Source organism: Eriocheir sinensis, chromosome 53, assembly GCF_024679095.1.
Source record: "Eriocheir sinensis breed Jianghai 21 chromosome 53, ASM2467909v1, whole genome shotgun sequence".
Classification (NCBI taxonomy): Eukaryota; Metazoa; Arthropoda; class Malacostraca; order Decapoda; family Varunidae; genus Eriocheir; species Eriocheir sinensis.
In genome coordinates, this window is record NC_066561.1 from 11,598,711 (window position 1) to 11,623,710 (window position 25,000).

The 25,000-nt window shown below is 45.9% G+C and overlaps 1 protein-coding gene across 1 annotated transcript in view; it reads right to left on the bottom strand.

Moving 5' to 3' along the window:
* The window catches only part of LOC126983128 (protocadherin Fat 3-like), a 46,817-nt gene that overhangs the window by 7,638 nt on the left and 14,179 nt on the right, over positions 1–25,000 (bottom strand). The window contains exons 2-3 of the mRNA XM_050835626.1: positions 13,102–13,321; positions 11,245–11,449 (exon numbers count right to left, since the gene is read on the bottom strand). Of these exons, the coding sequence (XP_050691583.1) occupies positions 11,245–11,449; positions 13,102–13,321 (425 nt within the window). The remainder of the gene's footprint in view (positions 1–11,244; positions 11,450–13,101; positions 13,322–25,000) is intronic.

Consider the following 25,000-nt stretch of genomic DNA (forward strand, 5'->3'; position numbering starts at 1 on the left):
GGTGAAACATGTGGTGAAACTTGTGGTGAAACTTGCGATTTATATTGGTTTATATTGGTATTGTACTGGTGTATGTCCACATCCGAAAGCGAGGGAGAAGACAGTTATTCTTGGAATTACGGGAATAAGACTTTAGAGTTAAAAATGCCAGACGAAGGCAAGAACCCTCCCCCCAAAAAAGGAGATGGAAAATCGATCACCCTTGCCCATGATGATCTTGTCACGCTACTTAGCCGTCATACCTTGAATGATTTTAGTAGAGTGCAGGGACTCTTATATTTTTGTGGTGGAGAAGAAAAAAGTAGCAAAGCACCAAACCTCCAATGCCATAAGCTAGCAAAGAAATGGATAGAGGATATTGAAAGCCGGACACAGGCAAATTGGGACACTACCGGAAAGATTGAGTTAGCCAAACAATATGCCCTGGGAGCAGCGCGCGATCATCTACTCGGTTGTATCATTAGATGTGGACAGGATTGGGAAAAAGTAAAGGAAGACTTCCTACGTGTGTTTCCCACAGTAAGGACCTTTTCGGTCCTCCAGAAAGAATTGGGAGAGGCAAAACGGCGGACAGGAGAAAACATCCGCGCCTTCCTCATCCGCCTGGAGACATTGAGAGACGAGTTGATCGCTCTCAAGCCTGACAATGCCAGTTTGCTAACTGAGATAACCGCTTTACGGCTCAGAGAGGCTTTCCCTCCGGCCGTCTTACTCATCCTAACGGAGGAAGAAAAGGGGGACCCACAGAAGGTATTAAAGAAAGGGTATGAGTATATTAAAGCTTATCCAGAGTCGAAGCTATCCGATGCCGATATCGCCAAAGAAATAAAAGTGCTGAACGTCTGTTCCACCCAGGCATCCGGACCCAAACATGTCTCACAAGCCCGTCCTCCACGCCCTCCAGGCCAGTCACGTTACCCGATACCCCAAAGGGGAGGACGGCACGCCGCGCCACCTACACGCCCATATGGGAACGCGCCCACGCCACCCACATGTTATGCTTGTGGGTATGTAGGACACATGGCTCGCGATTGCACATATGGAAGGCAGTATAGGGGTGCCTACCACCCACCAACGGGCTCTCGGTACCTCAGTACCAGCCCACTCGAAACAGGCGTCAGCCTGTCTCGCCTTGCGCTGCCTGGCGCCCGGAGTACACGGTCCCTCACCCTGTAGCTCCTGGGTCAACCCTGACCACGAGAAGAACAAAAAAACGACCCCAGAGTAGCTGCGGCAGTCCACGGCCCTACCAACGCCCTCACGTTGAGATTATGCGTAGGCGCTAATGCACCAAAGGAGATGGTTTACGCAATGCTAGACACAGGAGCAGGAGCGTCCCTAATAGAAGAAGATTTATTTAGGAAGGTAGGCGGGAAGATGATAGTTACAGAACCTCTCTCCATACAAGGGGTAGATCGGACTCAATCCCTAATAAAGGAATAGCCGAAGTAGTAGTAGACTTTGGGCACGGAGAAATTATAGAAAAGTTTGTAGTAATATCACAAGGTATAGTGTTACCAACAGCAGTTTTGTTGGGCCTAGAATTTATGTGGAGACAAAATGTGGTAGCTGCACCGCTGGCCACACCTGGGCAGTTTAGTGTAATGGTGGGCGCCTACCCAGTGGAAGTTCATTCCCTGGCTGCGGACGATATGAGCCCGTACCCAGAAGATTGACTAACCGACCTTAAACCTACTTTAGACGAGATGGAGGAAGTACCAGTGAAAGCATACGCTATTAACGTGGCGTCCTTGCTACCAGGCACGGCAGGGTATGTCACTCTGGAGGCAGAGATTGGCAGAGCACAGCAAGCCTTATTTCTCCCAAGGTCCAATGATATCCCTTCTTCATTTTTATTTCCCGGGTTAGTAACCTTAACTCCTAACGTCAAACAAACCAAAGGCAAATTCATCATTCCCTTTGCTAACCCAACTGAAGAAACTATTGAGATGCCAACAGGTGAAGTGATGGGACACATTTATTCTTGTCACTCAGAATACTATCAATCATCGACTAATGAATGTGTAGCGGCTGTCACAAAAACAGCTACAAAGCCGCCTGTCACCCAGTCAAGTAAGCAGATGGTACTCGATAAGCTGATAGACGAGCTATTTTACCCTCACAACGGAAAATTGCTGTCTGAAGGGCTTAACCCGCAAGTATCCTGATGTGTTTGCTCTAAAAACGAGCCACTCACTATTACCCCTATTATGTTCACACTTTAAGGCTAAAAATGACAAGCCTATATATAAAAAGCCATACCCAATACCAGTAAAATATCATAAAGAAATAGAGATTCAGCTCAAGGACCTTGAGGCCCAGGGTATTATACGCCCTAGTGCGTCACCCTACAGCGCACCTCTAGTCCCTGTTGCTAAAAAGGATGGTGGAGTCAGACTTTGTCTCGACTTCCGCGCTCTGAACGATGAATTGATTGATGACAAACATCCACTCCCTAACATTAACCTCCATTTGCAAGAGTTAGGGAAAGTAAAGTATTCACCTCCCTTGATTTGCGCCAGGCTACCACCAAGTCCCATTGGCAGAGGAATCTAAACACTTGACAGCCTTCACGACACCTTATGGCCTCTATGAATTCACTACAGTCCCTTTGGATTAAAAAACAGCACCTGCAGCCTATCAACGGATCATGAATCAAGTTCTCATAGGTCTGACAGGAAGAATTGTACATGTATACCTTGATGATTTGATAGTACAAGGGAAAGACATGGACCATCACCTAAAGAACCTCCATGCCGTCTTGGACAGACTGCAGAAGGCTCACCTGTCCTTAAGACTAGATAAGTGTTCCTTTTTCAAAGAGCAAGTAGATTATCTGGGTCACATTGTTAGTGCTTCTGGCTTGAAGCCTCAGCCCTCAAAGGTACAGGCGGTGCAACAACTCACTCCTCCAAAAACAGTCAAAGAACTTCAAGGTTTCCTGGGATTGGTTAACTTTTATAGGAAATTCATTAAAGACTTTGCCAAGATAGCATCCCCACTTAATAATTTACTCAAAGGGAGGAAAGTAACCAAGAATGATAAGACACATCTGGAGTGGAATGAAGAGGCATTGCATGCATTTAGCACACTAAAGAACAGTCTAACGACTGACATTGTTTTAGCCTTTTCGGATTTCCGGAAGCCCTTCAATCTCACCACAGATGCGTCAGATAAGGCAATAGGTGGTGTGTTGCAACAAAAGGATGAAAATGGTAGTTTACGTCCCATAGCATATTTTAGTAGAACCCTGAATGGAGCAGAACGTAACTACTCAGCGGTAGAGAGAGAAGCTTTAGCAGTCATCTATGGCCTCAGTACTAACCGACCCCTTATCTTGGGTTATAGGATACACATCCTGTCGGACCATAGACCACTGACTTGGCTGTTAAAAAGCACAGTACCTAGCAGCAGGATTGCACGCTGGCAGACACTTCTAGGAGAGTTTGACTTTAGTATTGATTATCTCCCAGGCTCCAGCAACATGGTAGCAGATTTTTTGTCAAGGATTAGGAATCAGGAGAGTGACGTGATAGAAGGCGAATTGGATGCTCGAATTATGTCTGTCACCCTTACGGGTGGACAGGACATGTCTGTCGCCTCTCCGGAGGGACATGACAAACAGGATAAGTTTCTCCATTGGAGTCTTGCTGGACTCATGGAGCACCAGGATCGCGATCCTGAACTGAGAGAATTGAAGTATGCTTTTGAACAAACCACCGGTGGTAACGTACATGAGAGAGATGAGAGAAAGGTTGCAGAGAGGAGCACTGTAACGTTAAATGCAGCTAAGAGGCACTTCAAAAAACTGCCTCTTAGTGAAGTGTGTGAGAACGGCAGTCTCTCCCGCGATGTTAGCGAGGACTACACCAAGCAGACCAGACTGGTTATCGTTCCACCAAGCTACATTCCTAACGCGTTAGCTTTGGCGCATTCCATGCTACCTGCAGGGCATGGAGGCACTAAGGTTACGTTGGCACGCTGTCGCAAGTTTGCGTACTGGCCGGGAATGAAGGCGGACGTGGAGCAATATGTCAGATCTTGTCCTGTCTGTTGTCGGTTTAAGAAGAGGGGATCCCCGCCAGCTCCACTTATGAGGTATCCAGAGGTTGGCCAACCGTTTGACAGAGTCCATATGGATATTGTCGGACCTTTGTCTGTTTCAGACGAAGGCTATAGGTATGTACTGACAGTGATAGACGTCCTGTCACGCTTCTTGGTAGCAACCCCCCTTCGTACGAAGGCAGCCAAGGAAGTGGCAGCTGCGTTCTACAAGAACGTAGTCTGTGTACACAGCATCCCGCCGATTCTAGTCACGGATCAAGGAAAGGAGTTCGTCAACACTCTCTTACGAGAGTTGACTCAGTTGTTACAGATTGATCATCTAAGGACAACTCCTTATCACCCGTCTGCAAACGGTGTGATAGAAAGGCCTAATGGCACCTTAATAAATATCTTGAGAACTTTGTGCGAGGACAATCGCGGTATCTGGGACCAAATGCTTCCGGTTGCAACACATGCCTACAACACTGCCTACCATCGTGTTCTGAAAGATTCACCATTTTTCTTGCTTTTCTCTCTGGACCCAAATGTTCCTTTTGAAGTGCTTGAGAATAAACTCCAACCTTGTTATGATGTTGACAGCTATAAAGCATTTACTTCTAGTGTCGCGCAGCGGACCTATAAACTATGTCAGACCAATATAGATATAGGATGGCAGGAGTCAGAAAGAATGTTTACGAAATCCAAACCCAAACAGGTGGTAGTAGGAGATCGGGTCTACTTAAGGCATGTATGTACAAAGGGCGAACCAAAGAAGCTCCAGCCCTTGTTCAATGGACCTTTTAGGGTGCTAGAAAAAATAAGCCCTGTAGTCTTACGACTGCGTCAGGTTAGAGGTGGTAAGATCAAGACAGTTCACACAAATAATGTTCAGGTCGTTCACGAGGACTCTCTTGGCTTCCATGACTCTCCTAATGTCAGGCGTGCATACCCTCTCCCTGATCAAGTAGTAAAAGTGGACCCACTCCCCATGACTTATTCCCCCGAGGAGCCGCTGCCATTGTCCTTTCCAGCTCCTTCTGAGCTCTCCTCACCGGCTCCTGTCTCCTCAGATGCTTCAGAGGTCCCCTCATTGGTTCCCTCAGCTCCTTCAGAGCCCTGTGTCAGTCGCTCATTACGATCCAATACGGTACCCCCTTCTCTCCCCAATGTGATGGAACACCCTCTTGAGTATCGCCAACGACCAACGAACTGATGCCCCCTATAATTACAGATCCTGGGTGTTGCCCTCTCCTTGTCTTCCCTTGATCCCTCCAGGAGCAACCCATTCGTCCCGGCCTCGTCTTCTCCCCAGTCTTTAAGATGCTGTTGACAGGACGGTACTATATTGTCCCCGTCGTCATCAAGACGGACGACATCCAACGTCCTCTCATCAACGTGGCAAATCTAACAGCGGAAGTTTCATGGTCGATTGAACATATGAATCAATCGTTCCCTACTGTTGGTCTACTCAGGCGCACTCTAGACTCTTTTCACATTGAGTTTGAGAAGTTATTCAAAGATCTTAACAGCTTTCTGTCGGCTATGAGTGGTAGAGATGGAAGCCCGTTTCGGACTCGCCAGAAGCGAGGGCCGTGGATTTCCTTGGCTCGGTAGCAAACCTCCTTTTCGGTACGGCCACTCAGGCCCAAATAGATGTGATACACGGAAGCTCTCCCAGCTCTACACTCTGTCCACAGAAGAGAGACGTCAACTTAACCTCCATCAGGAAGTCCTCAACGCCACAGTTCGGGACCTCCGTCATGTTCATTCTGCCATCTCCCGTCTAGAGTCCGCCTCGGCTTTGGCCTCAGCTATTATCCGTCAGTTCTCACTAAAAACCTTGCAAATTGAATGGGAAATGCGTATTTTGGAGACTATCCTTCTCATTCAGTTGGCACTTAGTGACCTGAATCATGATACTCTGAATCTCAAGCTTGGCCTTCAGCAGCTGTCCCAAACGCAGGTTTCCCCTCTCCTCCTTCCGAATGATGTACTATTTCGTGTGCTCAGCAATGCGTCACTCCATTACCCAGGCTTACTTTTCCCTGCAGCACATGAATATTTAGCATTGTATAGAGATGTCTCTAGGGTTATTTCTAAAGGTACGCTTTCCTCAGGAACCCTTCACTTCTACTTACAAATCCCCATGAAAGGGGATCCCTCTGACGTGTTCGATGTGTTTAAAATGGACGCGTTGCCTTTTCATCTTGATGGCACGCCATATTTTCTGCACACCGACACGCTTTCCACTTACCTTGCGGTTTCTGAAGACCGCACTCACTATATGCTCTTAGACTCCTTGGACCGCTGTAATAAACACCACCTGCTCTATGTATGTCCCCCTGTCGCCCCTGTCTACTCGACTTCTGTCCAGCGCTGCGAGATCGCTCTCTTTCTCGATCGCCCAGACGCCCTCTCGCTGTGTTCTAAGTCTCCTCAGAGTCTTCCCCGGTCTTCATCCCGTCTCCTGCGGGCTGGGTCTTCGCTACCGATACTCCCCAGGTGGTCACCATGGTCTGCCCGGACAGCCCGGTCTCCAAATACAGGCAGACCATCAACGGGACGGGACTCCTCAGCTTCGGTATGGGCTGTAGTGCCCACTCCGACGCCTTCAGCCTCCCTGCCTCTGCTACTATGGACGGTGACGCCCCGCTGACGGTTCATCGCGCCCCCTTCCACATCGGACGTGACGTGGTCTCATCGCTCCTGGCCAAGACTCCCCTTGGCCCCTTCCTCCCGCCGCCGTCGCCCGGGTCGTCTCTGGCCCCCCGCTGGACCTCCCTCCAGCACTTCATGCGCTCCAGGAATCCGTCTCTCCGGTCCCCGCCTTCGACCCCTTCCTCCCTTGGTGGGGGTGGCTGCTCCTCCTCGGCGTCGTCTTCGTCGCCGGTGGGGTGGCCTTCTTCTGTCTCGTCAGGTCCCGTCTCTCGCAGGACTCCTCCCCCACGATCCCGCCTTCCCCGTCTTGGCCCTCCATGGTCGTCCGCCGGGCGGAACGCTTCGTGCCACGAGGACGTGGCGTGATTTTAACGGGGGGGGTATGTGGTGCCCCGCGGGCTGCGACACCACTCGCTCCAGTGTCATCATCTTCTCCGGCAATATTTTCCGATGACAACAGCGGTATCGACCGCTAAAACACAACACGGACTCCAACACATGATTGTCCCCAAATGCACTGTTCATTTACCAACCTATACACAATTGCAATTGCCCATTAACGCACCCGCTTATCTCTCTAAGCCAAAACACAATCACCGCGGCCAAAACACGATCAACCGCGGAACAAAATGTTATGAAAACAAAGCTGCGTCACCGCGTGAATTAAGCATGTCGGTTAGGTAGATTATTGTATGAGCTCGGTGTGAGTTTGATGTATGACTCACACGCCTGACGTATTACCCTCGCGATGTCTGTATGTATGTCTGCCTATATAAGAAGCATTTATTCAGGCTTGACCTCAGATCAACCAGCACTCTGTTCGTTGCTGGACACTCAGTTGTCCTTCCCTAGACAACATGGGTAGAACATTCATCGTTGCTACTGTGAGTATGGAGTAATGTGGTACCATAGAGGAAAGCGTATCTAACATATCTGTTGTGTTCTATTATCTTAGTTTTACTTAGGATTATATTTTTATGATACTTTATTGTGTGAGTTTTTACTCAATATTATACCAGTGTTAACGTCAGTAACCAATAGTGAAAGAAAACCTGAAGACTCATTGAGTCTAGTAAGCCAGTCGCTGGTTTAAACAATATTTTTACCCTCTGTAATATTAAGTAGTATTAAGGTAGAATAAAATACATATAAGAAAGGCGACACCGTTTCATCACCCCATTTACGAACTCCTTTAAATACTCCTAAAGTACCAGAATTTTAAGTCAAGGTTCACTAGTACAAACAGTGTGTCGTCTCCCCTGTGTGACCCGGATTACGGGTTACAACAGGTCCACTCCCTGCATTCCTTACCTTTCTCCACTCCCTGCTTCAATCCACTCCCTCCCTCTCTCCCATGGAGATATAAAGGGTGGAGTCGAACCGGTCGTAAAACAGGTTGCCGTCCGGTGGCCGAATGGACTGCGTCTGGACGGCAAGCGGACTGCCACCGGTGGCCGACAGGTGACCATTAACCGTTGAACGGCGACCGGATGGCAGCGGACGCCGTCTGGTTGCCGTCAGATAGTAGGAGGTCGCTGATGGTCGCCGTCCACTTTTCATCTGTCACTGGCCGTGGTCGACGTCTGGCCTTCCACCACACGGCGAGTTGTGCGGCGACCGGTGGTAGATCAAACCACCCTTGCCCGGAAATGAGGTACATTCCTGAGCAGTGACGTCCCACGCCCCTCGGCCCGCCCAAGCTCCGTCCCGACTAAACCTGCTCCACGGGTCAAGCACACGGCCAAATGTGCATGGGTCACCTCTGCCTAACCAAAATAAGTTACTGCAGGACATGATGTGCACAGCAGTAACAGTGAGAGTCTGTAGAGCTAATGGCTTTTATCCATTTAAAAAAGAATTGTTAATTTCATCTCCTGCTCTGCCCAGGGTGATGGAAATGCTTTAGAACGAATATAATGCAACATACATACTAACAACAGGTTAAACCAAGATTGCTTGGAGCATTTTTTGCATGTCTGCGGCATATAGGGGACGGGGGGGGAGGGGGGGGGGCGCCTCACAAATATCCGTCCTTTGCTGCAGTGAAGCACAGAATATTTTAATTTCTTTCATTAGAAATAAGAATGAGAAATGTGTAATATAACTGGGTGATAATAAAATATACTGTAACACGTCAGCAGCAGGTCGTTTAGGGAGGTCGCCGTCCTCATTGCGACAGGACGCGTACTGGTCCTTGCCTGTCGGTCACCGGTCGGCGTATGGGGGGCGTCTTGGCCTGACTAAGGGTGCGAGGTCAAGGTGTGAATCTTACCATGGTCGTCGTCCGGCCACCCACTGGACGGCCACTAAACGGACACTAAACGACCGCCGGTAGCCGTTCGGTCGCACGACTACTTTGCCACCTATGTGGTCGGGGAGCGGTGGGTGTGATTCGCAGCCTTTTGGGGTCGCAGGTGGTCGTTAGGAGGTCGTAAAGTCACTGTGACTGTAGCTTTAGCAGGTCGTAAAGTCAGTGTGACTGTAGCTTTAGCAGGTCGTAAAGTCAGTGTGACTGTAGCTTTAGCAGGTCGTGAAGTCATCACGAACTTGTTGCATCAGGCGCAGCACGGGCAGGGCCAAGTGAGGTGCAAGGGGGGCTGTCATCGTCGGTATGTACACTGAACGTATAGGTAAAAGTGTGATCGCCGCCCCAGACTGTGCAGGTTTTTATACGACACATACAGGACGCCGACCACTGTGGTATCTGTCGGCGTCCGGGTGGCGTCTTGTGGCAGGCCATCGCCGTGTTGTCGTTGCCGATCCCTACAGACCGGACGGCGTCGATCGTGTGACCGTTGGTCTACTGGACGGCAACCGACATACGACCGGTCGTTACGGGAGATCGCCGTCTTCATTGCGACAGACCGCCTAGCGGTCGCCGATCATCGGCGACCGGTACGCGGCCTGTCGGTAACCGGTCGGTGCATGGTGGGCGTCTTGACGTGGCTCCAAGTGTCAGGTCAAGGTGCAAATTTTACCATGGTCGCCGTCCGGCCTCCCACTGAACTCACACTGGACGCCCGCCGGTAGCCGTTCGGTAGCACGACTGCTCGGCCACCAGCGTGGTCGGGAAGCGGTGGGTGTCAATCGCAGCATTTCGGGGTCGCTGGTGGTCGTTATCAGGTCGTAGGGTCAGTGTGACTATAGCTTAACCGTATTTTTATAATTGGTTATATGTTGCGGTGATAATTCCTCGCCACCAGTGCGTTTTATCGTCTGTAGGATGACGGCATTCTGGTATTAACTAATTTAGCACCGGGTCACTGACATTAGGTCGTCATTGCGTTACAGAAATTATAGACAATTTTTTTTAGGCTGTCGTGAGGATAAAAAAAACAATTGTAACCCATTCCGCTTCAGGACGTTATCAGTCAGTTTAAATGCTGTGGCTGACGTCATTCCTATTCAAATGAGGGAATGATAATTCCAGGTGGTAGTTTGAGTATAACTGCCAGTAAAAGTATGTAAAATTAAAATATCTGCCAAAATCAATACTTAAACCACATACTGCGACACCTTGGTTAAGTGTAAGATATATAAGGATGAGAGGCACTGATATAATAATGAGTGTATGAACCGCCTGTGCCGATTATCTGTTAAGTCTGCATCGAAGCTTCGAGGCGTGTCACTAGTGGAGCCTGTTTCCAAATACCTGTTGGCCCATAGTGATACAGTAGAGATGGACACACCAATCCGCCGTGCTGTTTGGAGATAACTGAGGCCTTCAGTGTGAAGAATAATAATGATTGCGCCGGTCTTGTGGGGTCTCCACTGAAACTAACTAGCGCATGACTTACTGCGGCCATCAACACAGGATCGAAACGTATCATATACAGTAATGGATTCAGATGCGTCATCACAATCAGGGGTGCCAACCATTCCGAGGCGACTAGTTGCAATCGATTCATTTTCACATCCATCGTGCCAGGTGTTCGAAAACTTTTTGTTAAGAGTGTACACAGAAATAGACAGGTTGCTCTTTCCTTGCCTGTCTGCGGGTGTATCTTGAAGCGCGCTAATGGGTTCACTTTGGTAATGTTTTGCACACTTTTCTTCCCCTGTTTATATTTTGTTTGCCCTTAAATTGCTTCCTCGGATGTAAACAAGAACCTTACTAACCTGTTTGTGGGGGTATCTTGAAGCGGAGTAATTGGTTCCCTTTGGTGAGGTTTTGCGGTCTTTTCTTTCCCCTGTTTCTGTTTCCACTGCAAAAGTTTTTTTTTCTTCCGCACCGAACTGACACTGATAAGCTATTCATTGGAAGTGCAATGTTCTTACTTCAATGATTTCTTTACACCTATATTTCCTTACCTCATTCGACGTGAAAATGCATTTGTAATAGTTGAAAACGCTTTGTTTCTCTCGGATATTAATAAAATTAAAACAGGCTGCTCCCTTCCTTACCTGTCCGTTGGCGTATCTTGAAGCGTGCTCTTTGGTGATATCTGGGGGGCTATTTTTCACCCTGTTTTTGTTTTTCTTTGCACTGGACTTTTGCGTCCACGGATGTAAACAAAGATAAACAAGTTTCCCCTTCCTTACCTGTCTGCGGGTGTATCTTGAAGCGCGCCAGTTGGTTCCCTTTGGTGATGGCGAAGGAGATGTTGGAGGGCGCCAGGTCGCCGTCCGAGGCCCGCAGCGCTATGACGGAGGTGTCTGGCGGCAGGTTCTCGGCCACGTAGGTGTGGTAGGCGGGCTCCTCCGTCTGGGGCATGTGGTCGTTCACGTCCTCGACCTCCACGAAGACCTGAAGGAGGATTGGTTAAAAGGTAGGATGGTGGGAGGGTACTGTGTGTGTGTGTGTGTGTGTGTGTGTGTGTGTGTGTGTGTGTTTACAGCAAGAGAGGCAGTTCAAGAGTAAAAAACAAAACAAAACAAAAAACAACAACAAAATAAAGTACGCTGTGCGTGTGTGTGTGTGTGTGTGTGTGTGTGTGTGTGTGTGTGTGTGTGTGTGTGTGTGTGTGTGTGTGTGTGTTCCAACCTTCACTCATGTCAACTTCTCCTCCAGGTCAAACATCTCTCTCATTTTTAGCATTTCATGGAGAGACCCAATTTCTCAGTCCATGAATAACCTTTGCCATTCTAACCTGAGCTGAAAAAAAAATCTATGCCCACTGTGCTTATGTGAAAATATAAACTGCGCGGCACATTCAAGATAGCGCCTGACTAACTCTACAGAGGATAACCCCAGGGCAGTCTTCTTAAAGCCTCCCGTCTCCTAGGGCTGAGAATCAAGATGGGGCATGACTACTTATACATAGGATAACCCAAGGGGAGTCTTTTTAAAGTTTCCTGTCCCTTAGAGGCTGAGAATCAGGATGCTACACAGGATAACCCCAGGCCAGTCTACTTAAGGCTCCATGTCCCCAAGAGGCAAAGAATGTTGTGGGCAGAGGGGCGAAGAAAGCCACAAATCCAGCTGACTCCTCTCCTCCGCCCTCCTTTTGATTCAACTATGAGAGCCGGTTGAATGGGTCGCTTTTATCAGGTCCAGGCTCAAAAGGGTTCTGGGGCGCGAATATCATTTCCACCATTCTGCCGCGGTGCATCACACAACGCCCAGACAGACCCGTCGCTCTCCACAAGGCAGGTCGGGTTATATTTTCACGTAAGCACAGTGGGCAGAAATTTTTCCTACAGATCAGGTTAGAATGGCAAAGATTATTCTTGGACTGAGAAACTGGGTAACTCATTAGAAGTTGAGTTCATGAAATGTTTAATTAAAATGAGAGGGATGTTTGATTTGGACGAGATGTTGGCATAAGTGAAGGTTGGAACGCGCACACACACACACACACACACACACACACACACACACACACACACACACACACACACACAGACACACACACACAGGTATTTCCGTCCCGAGTCTCTCTTTTCAGTCAGAGCCGCTAGATATTTTTTTCGTACTGGTTGTGGTTTTGTGGTTTACAGGATTTCCAGCTCTATTAACCAGACAAGGGTTTGGTTGACTGATTATGAACAGACAGCTGAATGTCACAGTTAATATTGACATGCACATTATAGTAAGCAATCTTAGCTCAATGAGATGCTGAAAAAATGTAAATATTTAATGTAATTTGAAATAATTTTGATGATGAGGAACACCAAGAATATGAAGGATTCTCACGCACAGACATACTCTCTCTCTCTCTCTCTCTCTCAAACACACACACACACACACACACACACACACACACACACACACACACACACACTCACTCTCTCTCTCTCTCTCTCTCTCTCTCTCTCTCTCTCTCTCTCTCTCTCTCTCTCTCTCTCTCTCTCTCTCTCTCTCTCTCTCTCTCTCTCTCTCTCTCTCTCTCTCTCACACACACACACACACACACACACACACACACACACACACACACAGCGGGGAGCGTCACTCACGTGGCAGGTGTCGGTGAGGGGCGCCGCTCCCCCGTCGGACACCACGATGGACAGCCAGTAGCCGCGCGCCGTCTCCCTGTCCAGCGCCACCACCGTCCGCACCACGCCTGGAACAAGACTGTATGTTAGGGACCAGAACAGACCAGAACAGGAGGAGGGGAGAAGGTCAAGAGGACATAGATTTAGATGGAGGGACGGGATTGGGAGAGATATGAGGCAGCTGGGTCTGAACGAAGTGGATGCAGAGGACAGAATATACTGGCGATAACAAACAAGAGTGGCCGACCCCAGTAGGGATTAAGTCTTTCAGTGTGTGCGTCACAAAGTCTGTGCCACCTACTCTTTTGCTTGTGAAACCCAGCTACCACACATTTTATGACAACAATTATTCGTCAGAGCAGAAGAAGGAACCAGAGCGAGACCTGTCAAAGATGTACACTCAATTCCATCCCTCCACTTGATCCTCTGTCTTTCTCTCGCTCCTCCCCTCCCCACCACTCCAAACATTAAGCTCCATATTCTTAAACATGTCGGTCTCCAATTACGACTATTTCCCAAGGCCACAGAGAAGGTTAACCGGGTTTCCATGAGTGACTTTCCCGCTCGAGGTGCAGAGGACGTGTAAAACTGTTCCAAGCATCACAAAACAGCTCATGAAAATCAACAACTACGACTAATCCCTAAGGCCACAGAGAAGGTTAACCAGGTTTTCATGAGTGACGTTCCCGTTCAAGAAGCAGAAGTCGTGTAAAACTATCACTGGGATCACAAAACAGTCCATGAAAGGCCCAGCAACTTCTTAAACGTATCGGGCTCCCATTACGACTATTTCCCAAAACCACAGAGAATATTAACCGGGTTTTCATGGGTGACTTTCCCGTTCAAGGTGCAGAGGACGTACAACTATCACTGGCATCACAAAACAGCCATGGAAGGCCCAGCAACTACGACTAATTCCTAAGGCCACAGAGACGATTAACCGTTCAAGAAGCTGAAGTCGTGTAAAACTATCACTGGCATCACAAAACAGTCCATGGAAGGCCCAGCAACCAGCCAAGAGAAGATGGCGCCACTATAAACACTTGCCTGCGCCATGACGGGCTGGGGCCGAATACCATTCAGGCCCCTCAAGCAAGCCTACCGGCGCAATAGGCGGAGACATAAAAAAAAACTTCTACGAGAGGCTTTTCGAACAGACGAACTGAGGCGCACAGACGTTTAGGAATACAAACTTAGAAATCTGTCGACCCTGGGATAATACTACCACCATTTTAATTCACAGATAGACGACACGAGCTTGATGCAAACTTTAAGCTGCGGGGATGAAGGAAATGAAATTGTAAGGAAGTCACCGGCGAAACGAAAACACGCTGAAGACATGTTTGGAAATTAGCTCATTACCAAAACTTATAATTAGGAAACGAGTCGAACGTAAACTCCCCTCTCTCTCTCTCTCTCTCTCTCTCTCTCTCTCTCTCTCTCTCTCTCTCTCTCTCTCTCTCTCTCTCTCTGTCTGTCTGTCTGTCTGCCAGCCAACCTGTGTCTGTCTGTCTGTCTGTCTGTCTCTCTCTCTCTCTAGTGGCGTTCCTCAGGGCTCGGTTCTTGGCCCAGTGCTCTTCTTTATTTACATCAACGATGTGGATGTTGGAATCAATAATCTCATAAGTAAATTTGCAGACGACACAAAGATTGATAACTCGGTTCTCACTGACGAAAACAGATAAAGACTCCAAGAGGATTTGTATAAAATTTCAGCTTGGTATGATAGATGGGAGATGCTCTTTAATGTAGACAAGTGCCAGGTCCTTCAAGTCGGAACAAGAAATAAGAAGTTCGATTACGAAATGCGCGGCGTCAGACTCAAAAGCGTTCAATGCGTTAAGGACTTGGGGGTCAGAATCACGTCAGACATCAAATCTTCACAGCAATGCATCGATGCAGCAAATAAAGCGAACAGAATGTTGGCCTTCATCAAAAAAAAACTTTTTATTAAAAAATAGAGAAGTAATACTTCCGCTCTACAATTATTTAGTCAGACCCCACTTGGAATATGCGGTACAGTTTTGGTCTCCCCATCATGCAAAGGACATTGCTAAATTAGAAGGTGTTCAACGTCGGGCAACAAAAATAATCCCTTTCTTGCGCAACAAATCCTACGAAGGAAGGCTTTCCACCCTTAACATGTTCTTTCTTGAGAAACGTCGCCTTTGAGGAAAACTGATCGAACGTTTTAAAATACTTAATGGATTTACGAATGTGGACAGATCAAAATTGTTTATGATCGATGACACTTTGCGAACGAGGAATAATGGTACAAAACTTAAATGTAGACAAGTAAATTCAGACGGCACCAAATTTTTCTTCAACAACGTTGTAGTGCGAGAATGGAATAAGCTTCCACCATCAGTGATCCAATGTAACACGATTGACTCCTTTAAAAACAAGCTCGACCGTCACTTCCTTCAACTTAATATTAACTAGAGTAGAAATGAAAAGTTTCGGAGACATCTGATTAATGTAGAATCACTTAGGTTTAAGGACATATCACCTAGTGTGGACCAAGGGGTCTGTGTGGTCTGATTTTCTATGTAAATCTATGTAAATCTCTCTCTCTCTCTCTCTCTCTCTCTCTCTCTCTCTCTCTCTCTCTCTCTCTCTCTCTCTCTCTCTCTCTCTCTCTCTCTCTCTCTCTCTCTCTCTCTCTCTCTCTCTCTCTCTACGAACCTGACCCAATTCCTGTAAAGCGCGCGCACACACACACACACTCAACTGCCCCCCTTCCCTTCCAACACACATTATATATATTTCATTTTTGTTTCTTTGTGCATTATCAGAGCGCGTGGCAAGTTTAATTCAACCACTGATAGGCGGACCCATCAACGCCGAAAAAATACAAGATTCATTGGAATATAATGTGTGTGTGTGTGTGTGTGTGTGTGTGTGTGTGTGTGTGTGTGTGTGTGTGTGTGTGTGTGTGTGTGTGTGTGTGTGTGTGTGAGAGAGAGAGAGAGAGAGAGAGAGAGAGAGAGAGAGAGAGAGAGAGAGAGAGAGAGATAGATACACAGACAGATATACAGACAGATAGATCGATAGAGATAGAGAGAGTTAAACAAGTATCGTTCGTGTGGTGTATTTTTCCCCTCCACCAACAATCTGTATTCCCCGTTCCGTTCATTTCCGGCGCCGCGTGCTATCACGTAATCGTATTCTCCTGTTCAGCTTAACATTGATATTGGAACGAATTTCATTTATCTATCGGATGTTATTTTTTTTATTGGTTACGAATGATATGAAAACTACTATTAACTTTATAGCATAACTTCATGATGAGGTTTGTTGTATTTGCATTTCTTTTCCACCTAAATATGTTGATTCTCTCTCTCTCTCTCTCTCTCTCTCTCTCTCTCTCTCTCTCTCTCTCTCTCTCTCTCTCTCTCTCTCTCTCTCTGGTATTGACAGGCCGGGGAACTTATGTGAGGCAATAGTAAGAAAACGTCAAAATTCCCACAACGTATTTTACACTCTTTATTCTTTCTTTTTTATTCAATATTCTCATAAATTTCTGCCGATGTGTGTGTGTGTGTGTGTGTGTGTGTGTGTGTGTGTGAGAGAGAGAGAGAGAGAGAGAGAGAGAGAGAGAGAGAGAGAGAGAGAGAGAGAGAGAGAGAGAGAGAGACAGACAGACAGACAGACAGACAGACAGACAGACACACACACACACACACACACACACACACACACACGCAACCCCTCCACCCCCCACCCCCCCGACACACACAAATAACGCCTAAACGAAAACTCAACCTCAAAAAATATACAAAAAATCACATCCACCACAAAAAATTACATCATAAAACACCGCAAAAAAAAGCTTAATAAAAAAAAACAGAGCGGTCGGTAATTGAATCCAGCTGACATGTTTTAATTTTGGGCCACGTCGTCGCAATAATGAGTTCGCTGTCCTGATTATGCCTCTCGGACTGGTGGCAACAAGGGGGAGAGGAACGCCCACAACAAGTACATAATGACTCACGCGCTTATTACTGTGTTGGTCAATGAGGGACAGTTATTATTTGCCCAATGGATCACGGGGCGGAGAGGGGGCTGGGGTAAGGGAGGTTGGGGCGAGAGGGGATTGCGTTGAGGCGTGGGGGTGTCGGGGTGAGGGGGGTTGGGGAGGGGTAGAGAGGGAGTTGGGGCAAGAGGGGGTCGGGGCGGGGTTGAGAGGTAGGTCGGGGTGAGGCGGGAAGGCATGTGGATTAATTCTGAGGTCCATATTAACAAACTCTTCGAGGCAGAGGTTGTCGGGGTTTCCATGGGTGTTTTCCTGAGCCTGGCGGTAGTTTTGTAAGGCTTCCGCGCCATGGAAACGCTCTTGACATCCCAACGTTTAATACTTAGGTCGCTATTATCAAACTCTTCGAAGCCTTAGTACCTCTATTTCAAAAGGCTCTCAGAGAGCTGTCGGGGTTTCCATGGGTGGTTTCCTGAGCCTGGCGGTAGTGTTGTAAGGCTTCCGCGCCATGGAAACGCTCTTGACATCCCAACGTTTAATACTTAGGTCGCTATTATCAAACTCTTCGAAGCCTCAGTACCTCTATTTCCAAAGGCTCTCACAGAGGTTGTCGGGGTTTCCATGGGTGGTTTCCTGAGCCTGGCGGTAGTTTTGTAAGGATTCCGCGCCGTGAACGGGGAAACACTCATGACATCCCGACGTACTTCCTCTCTGGCTTTAATAAACGTTCGTAACAAGAGCCACAAACGTTCGATAATTATAATGAGCGTGATAAACCTCAGAGGAGCAGTTAAGCATTAAACATCTAGAAAAACAAACAAACAATCTATATTAAGCCAACGAGTCGGGAGGTCATACTTTTTTCCTGTATTAATTTATTCACAATGAAAACGCTGTTAATTATTTTTCCAGGTGTCGTATAATTAATAAAGCGATGGACAGACTTAGTTTTGAACGGGATTTGAGTTGTTATTGTTTTGTGAAATACTGATGAAAGGTCAATGCACTTAGAGAAACTTGCGAACTCCCTCCCCCTCTCTCTCACACGCGCGCACACACACACACACACACACACACACACACACACACACACACACACACACACACACACACACACATTTTAGCTCCTTTATTCTCAGACACTTTCGGCTCTAACAACAATTATTTCCCAAGGCCACAAAGGATATGAGTCGGTGCTTTTTTCACGTTCATGGTGCAGAAGCCTTTTCAAACTATCACTAGGCTCATGAAACTACCCATGGAAATACCCACACAACCTCTACCAAAGCCTTATAAAACTACCCATGGAATTACTAACACAACTTCAACCAAAGCCTTATAAAACTACCCATGGAAATACTAACACAACCTCTACCAAAGCCTAATAAAACTACCCATGGAAATACTAACACAACCTCTACGATAGCCTTATAAAACTACCCATGGAAATACTAACACAACCTCTACGAAAGCCTTATAAAAGTACCCATGGAAATACTAACACAACTTCAACCAAAGCCTCATAAAACTACCCGTGGAAATACTAACACAACCTCTACCAAAGCCTTATAAAAGTACCCATGGAAATACTAACGCAACCTCTACCAAAGCCTTATAAAACTACCCGTGGAAATACTAACACAACCTCTACCAAAGCCTTATAAAACTACCCATGGAAATACTAACACAACTTCAACCAAAGCCTTATAAAACTACCCGTGGAAATACTAACACAACTTCAACCAAAGCCTCATAAAACTACCCATGGAAATACTAACACAACCTCTATGATAGCCTTATAAAACTACCCATGGAAATACTAACACAACCTCTACCAAAGCCTTATAAAACTACCCATGGAAATACTAACGCAACCTCTACGAAAGCCTTATAAAACTACCCATGGAAATACTAACGCAACCTCTACCAAAGCCTTATAAAACTACCCATGGAAATACTAACACAACCTCTACCAAAGCCTTATAAAAGTACCCATGGAAATACTAACACAACTTCAACCAAAGCCTTATAAAACTACCCGTGGAAATACTAACACAACTTCAACCAAAGCCTCATAAAACTACCCATGGAAATACTAACACAACCTCTACCAAAGCCTTATAAAACTACCCATGGAAATACTAACACAACCTCTACGAAAGCCTTATAAAACTACCCATGGAAATACTAACGCAACCTCTACCAAAGCCTTATAAAACTACCCATGGAAATACTAACACAACCTCTACGAAAGCCTTATAAAACTACCCATGGAAATACTAACACAACCTCTACCAAAGCCTTATAAAACTACCCATGGAAATACTAACACAACCTCTACGAAAGCCTTATAAAACTACCCATGGAGATACTAACACAACCTCTACCAAAGCCTTATAAAACTACCCATGGAAATACTAACACAACCTCTACCAAAGCCTTATAAAACTACCCATGGAGATGCTAACGCAACCTCTACGAAAGCCTTATAAAACTACCCATGGAGATACTAACACAACCTCTACCAAAGCCTTATAAAACTACCCATGGAGATACTAACACAACCTCTACCAAAGCCTTATAAAACTACCCATGGAAATACTAACACAACCTCTACCAAAGCCTTATAAAAACTACCCATGGAAATACTAATACAACCTCTCCGAAAGCCTTATGAAACTACCCATGGAGATACCCACACCACAACCCCTAGGAAGAAGCCTTGTCAAACTATCACTAGCCTCATAAAACTACCCATGGAAACACCCACACCCCACCCCTACGAAGGCTTGTCAAATGTTTGCTTGGGCGCCGATATGTTGAAGATGAATGACAAACAACACTGCTGAATAAAAGTATCTGGCTTCGAAACTCAATGAAAAAAAGTTTGTAAGATAAAATTCCAAACTTACAGTACGCTGAGTTAGGGGCTTTGGTGTTCATCCCGTGAGACGTACCTGAAGAAGAAGGAGAAAAGCATGTTAGAGGTAATGGGACTGTCAGGTTAGGCAAGGCAAGACAGGATAATAAGACAGCATGTTAGAGGTAATGGGACTGTCAGGTTAGGCAAGGCAAGACAGGATAATAAGACAGCATGTTAGAGGTAATGGGCCTGTCAGGTTAGGCAAGGGATGAGGAGAATTAAAAAGCATGTTAGAGAGGTATTGGGACTGTCAGGTGAGACAAGGCAGGACAGGAAATTAAAAGAGGATGCTAGAGGTACTGGGACTGTCGGATAAGGCAACGCAGGATAATAAAATAACAAGTTAAAGGTATTGGGATTGTCAGATAAGGCAAGACAAGACGGAAGAATAAAAAAACATGTCAGAGGTATTAGGATTGTCAGATTAGGCAAAGGAAGATATAAAAATTTATACTTTTGTCATCTGGTATAGTTAATATTAGGCTAAAAGTTAGTGTCTATCGTAGTAAAGCGGAGGAAAGGCGACCAGTTTGATAATTTGAAAAGGAAAATCAATCTTTTACTCGCTTTTGATATGAGGTGTTGTTTAAGATGTCGTGTGGCAACGATAATATTTGGAAAAAGGTTGGTGCCAATTGTAGTAAAGAGGTGGAGCGGCGACTAACTATGGGAACTTTATAAGTAATGTCTATTTTTTATCCAGTTTTAATATGAGGTGTAATTCAGATGGATGGGCTTGAGAATGATGGCGCGGGTACACGGTGTATTGGCGCTCACACCTTGCTACAGAGCTTGGTCCTGCGGCACGTCTTCTCGGGACCACAATTACCCTCCCGTGCAGGCGAGTAGTGCCGCGAGTCTGATCAAACCTCTCGAGCACTGAGCACCGGGACGGACGCTGCTCTGGTATTTACCGCTCGGGGAAGATTCCTCTCAACTCAACCAGGACGGACGCTGCTCTGGTATTTACCGCTCGGGGAAGATTCCACTCAACTCAACCAGGACGGACGCTGCTCTGGTATTTACCCCTCGGGGAAGATTCCACTCAACTCAACCAGGACGGACGCTGCTCTGGTATTTATCGCTCGGGGAAGATTCCACTCAACTCAACCAGGACGGACGCTGCTCTGGTATTTACCGCTCAACTCAATTTACAACCCAATTCAATTTACAACTCAACTCAACTTACAACCCAACTCATTTTACAACTCCCTCAATTTACAATAAACCAGGACGGACGCTGCTCTGATATTTACCGCTCGGGGAAGACTACTCAACTCGTCGTCTAATTAGGGATATATACTTTGTACGTACTACTTAATCAGATTCATACTAGCGAGATGATTAAATATGAGACGTGTGTGTTTGACATTAGATTAATTAATTTCAACAAGGGAAGAAGAAAAGAAAAATCCTCGCTTTCGACACGACTGAAAACAAATTCAATTTTTATAACATTACTAATCTTTTTCGGCTTACTTATTTAATGATATGTTCTACATTTCAGTTACTTTGTTAGATATCAAAAACATATTATTTTCTGTACGTGTGTGTGTGTGTGTGTGTGTGTGTGTGTGTGTATAGCTATCTATCTGAGGGAATCTATCTATCTATATATCTATCTATCTATGCGTATGAATGGCAAATGTGTGTGTGTGTGTGTGTGTAATTCACCACGGCCTGATCACGTGTTGGACTCGTAATTGCCAGCAGGTACCCTCCCGACATGAGCAAGTGCTCTTTATCGTCGATCTTTAAGTACTGCCAGGACCTCACACACCACACACCCCATCCCCCTTGCTCAAGGGGGGACAGTAACCACTCGTAGTCAACGGAAAGAATCCGGCCTGAGCGGGCTCCAACCGCCGCCCTGTCAGCTCGTGAAGCCTGGCAGCGCAGCGCTCTAATCAATTGTACCACGGCGTAGTGTGTGTGTGTGTGTGTGTGTGTGTGTGTGTGTGTGTGTGTGTGTGTGTGTTGCAATATATACACGCGCCAGACAAGTGATTGGGGGAAAATCCTCGTAATGGCAGTGACTGTCGGCGGTTCCGCGGAATCCGTAATTTGTGTTCGGCTTTCGGGGCATCGCGGCGTTTTGCCCTCGCTGATAACACGGGGCCAGGAAAGTAGTTTTAGGATAATGAAAAGACAAGATGATGTAATTTACCATGGACCAACTATTTTTTAATACTAATAATTTTAAATTTTGAAGAAAAAAACATGAACATTGTAACCAAAATGTTATGGAAGTTCCCACGTGCTGGCTGTACACTCTCAACACTAGACCTTGAGGCGACACTGCCCCGAACACACCACAACACCTGCCCCCAAAAAGCATTAGCCAAGCACACAGAAGAAGCTCGCTCGCAGAATCTCTGTCTGTCTGTCTGTCTGTCTGTCTGTCTGTCTGTCTGTCTGTCTGTCTGTCTGTCTGTCTGTCTGTCTCTCTGTCTGTCTGTCTGTCTGTCTGTCTGTCTCTCTCTCTCTCTCTCTCTCTCTCTCTCTCTCTCTCTCTCTCTCTCTCTCTCTCTCTCTCTCTCTCTCTCTCTCTCTCTCTCTCTCTCTCTCTCTCTCTCTCTCTCTCTCCCCTGCTAATGAAAATAAGCTCCTTCACAGTACAATCAGCAACTCCGTACAAATTACCTTGAGACAACTTCTGGCCTGCAAGACTTCTGAGGCTGACTTTATACTTCATACGCAAGACTATTACATTTTCAAGTTCAAGCAAGAAAGGCCGCACAGTTATCCCCTTCGAGTCATTCTCCGCCAATACTGTACAAAGGAATATCTTAATGGCGTAAAGTCGACAGCTCGTAAACTTGACACAGGTATAGTTTATGCATGCAAAGCGAAATAGTTCAAGCAAGAGGAGAGTACCGAGACACCTCTCCTCCCGAAACTGACCTCTTTTGGCAACTCTTCTGAACTCTTTTTTTATAGGGACTGTGACGAGCAGGATTTTTTTATCATCATTATTTTTATTTTGCCCTTGAGCTGCTTCCTTTACTGTAAACACACACACACACACACACACACACACACACACACACACACACACACACACACACACTGACACCCGACAGGAAACGCAGAGAGCGGCAGGCGGGAAGGAGCCAGGCGACATCGGGCGGGCTGCCTGTCACTCCACAAAGGGCTGACTAATCTGGCTGAGGCGAGGGCGAGGCCTGACAATGTGTTTATAATGTATGCCATTACGGCCTGACACACCGCCTGCATAACACACACACACACACACACACACACACACACACACACACACACACACACACACACACACACACACACACACACACACACACACACACACACACACACACACTCTTAGCATAAATACGCACAGATAGATAGATATATAAATAGATACACACCCAAGTAAATAGTTATACACACCCACCCATTCATACACACACACACACACACACACACACACACACACACACACAGCCCCCCCCCCCCCCCCATTTAACACACACAGCTGCAAGACCATAATATTTCACAAACACGAGTAGGAATTTGTTTTGAAAATGACAACTTTTTTTCACTTCGTCGCTCTTTCAAAACAAACAACAACAAAAAAAAAAAACAGTAAAAGGAAAGCAAAAGAAGGTGAACAATGGGAGGCAGCCAGGCAGGTGATCAAAATAGAGTTGAATGAATAATTATTAGCCACCAACACTGAACTTTTATGGAGTATTTTTTTTTTTTTCAGTGATGGCGGTGGATTTTTTTGTTGCTACGATGCGAGGCTGTTATTTCCTGTTACGTTTTTACTGTTCTATTGACGTATTTCCCTCTCTTTCTATCATGATTTTTTCGCACTGCCATTGTTGTTGTTGTTGTTGTCTTCTTTTTATTGATTTTTGTGAGAATATAAAAAACAACCCACCAAATCATTTCTCTCGGGGCATGAAAATTAAATAGAAAGCAAAACACGATTAGTAAAAGAATGTAAAGAGAGTCAGGAAGGAATAAATGAGAGGAGGAAATACAGGAAAATAATGAGGAAGGGAAAAAAATGAGAGGAAATATAAGGGAAAAAAGTGAGGGAGAAAATATGAGAGGAGAATATAAGGGAAAAAAGTGAGGGAGGGAAAAATGAAAGGAAAATTTAAGGGAAAAAAAGTGAGGGAGGGAAAAATGAGAGGGAAAGAAAGTGAGGGAGGGAAAAAATGAGAGGGAAAATTAGGGAAAAAAGTGAGGGAGGGAAAAATGAGGGGGAAAATTAGGGAAAAAAGTGAGGGAGGGAAAAATGAGAGGGAAAATTAGGGAAAAAAGTATGGAAGGGAAAATGAGAGGGAAAATAAGGGAAAAAAGTGAGGGAGGGAAAAATGACAGGGAAAGTAAGGGAAAAAAGTGAAGGAGGGAAAAATCAGAGGGAAAATAAGGGAAAAAAAGTGAGGAAGGGAAAAATGAGAGGGAAAAATAAGAGAACAAAGTGAGGGAGGGAAAATGAGAGGGAAAAATAAGAAAAAAAGTAAAGGAGAGAAAACTGAGAGGGAAAGTAAGGGAAAAAAGTGAGGGAGGGAAAAACTGGAGGGAAAGTAAGGGAAAAAGTGAGGGAGGGAAAAATGGGAGAAAAAAATAAAATAGTTACGATGCGACTCTGTTATTTTCACTGTTGCGTTTTTTTTATCATTATTCTTATCATCATATTTTTTCATTTTTCTATCATTATATTTTCGTACTGTCATCGTTGTTGCTGTTGTTCTTGTTTTTGTTTTTTGTGATTTTTGTGTAGCTACGATGCGATAATGTTATTTTCGAAGCTACGTTTTTGTTATTATTATTCCTATTGTCGTAGCTGTTTCCCTTTCTATTATAATATTTTCATAATGTCATTGCTGTCGCTGTTGTTGTTTCATTGCTTCGCTTCTTTCGGTAATCTGTCATTGTTATTTAATCGCCACGCTTGTCTCGGTGATCTTCATGCTGTCATTGTT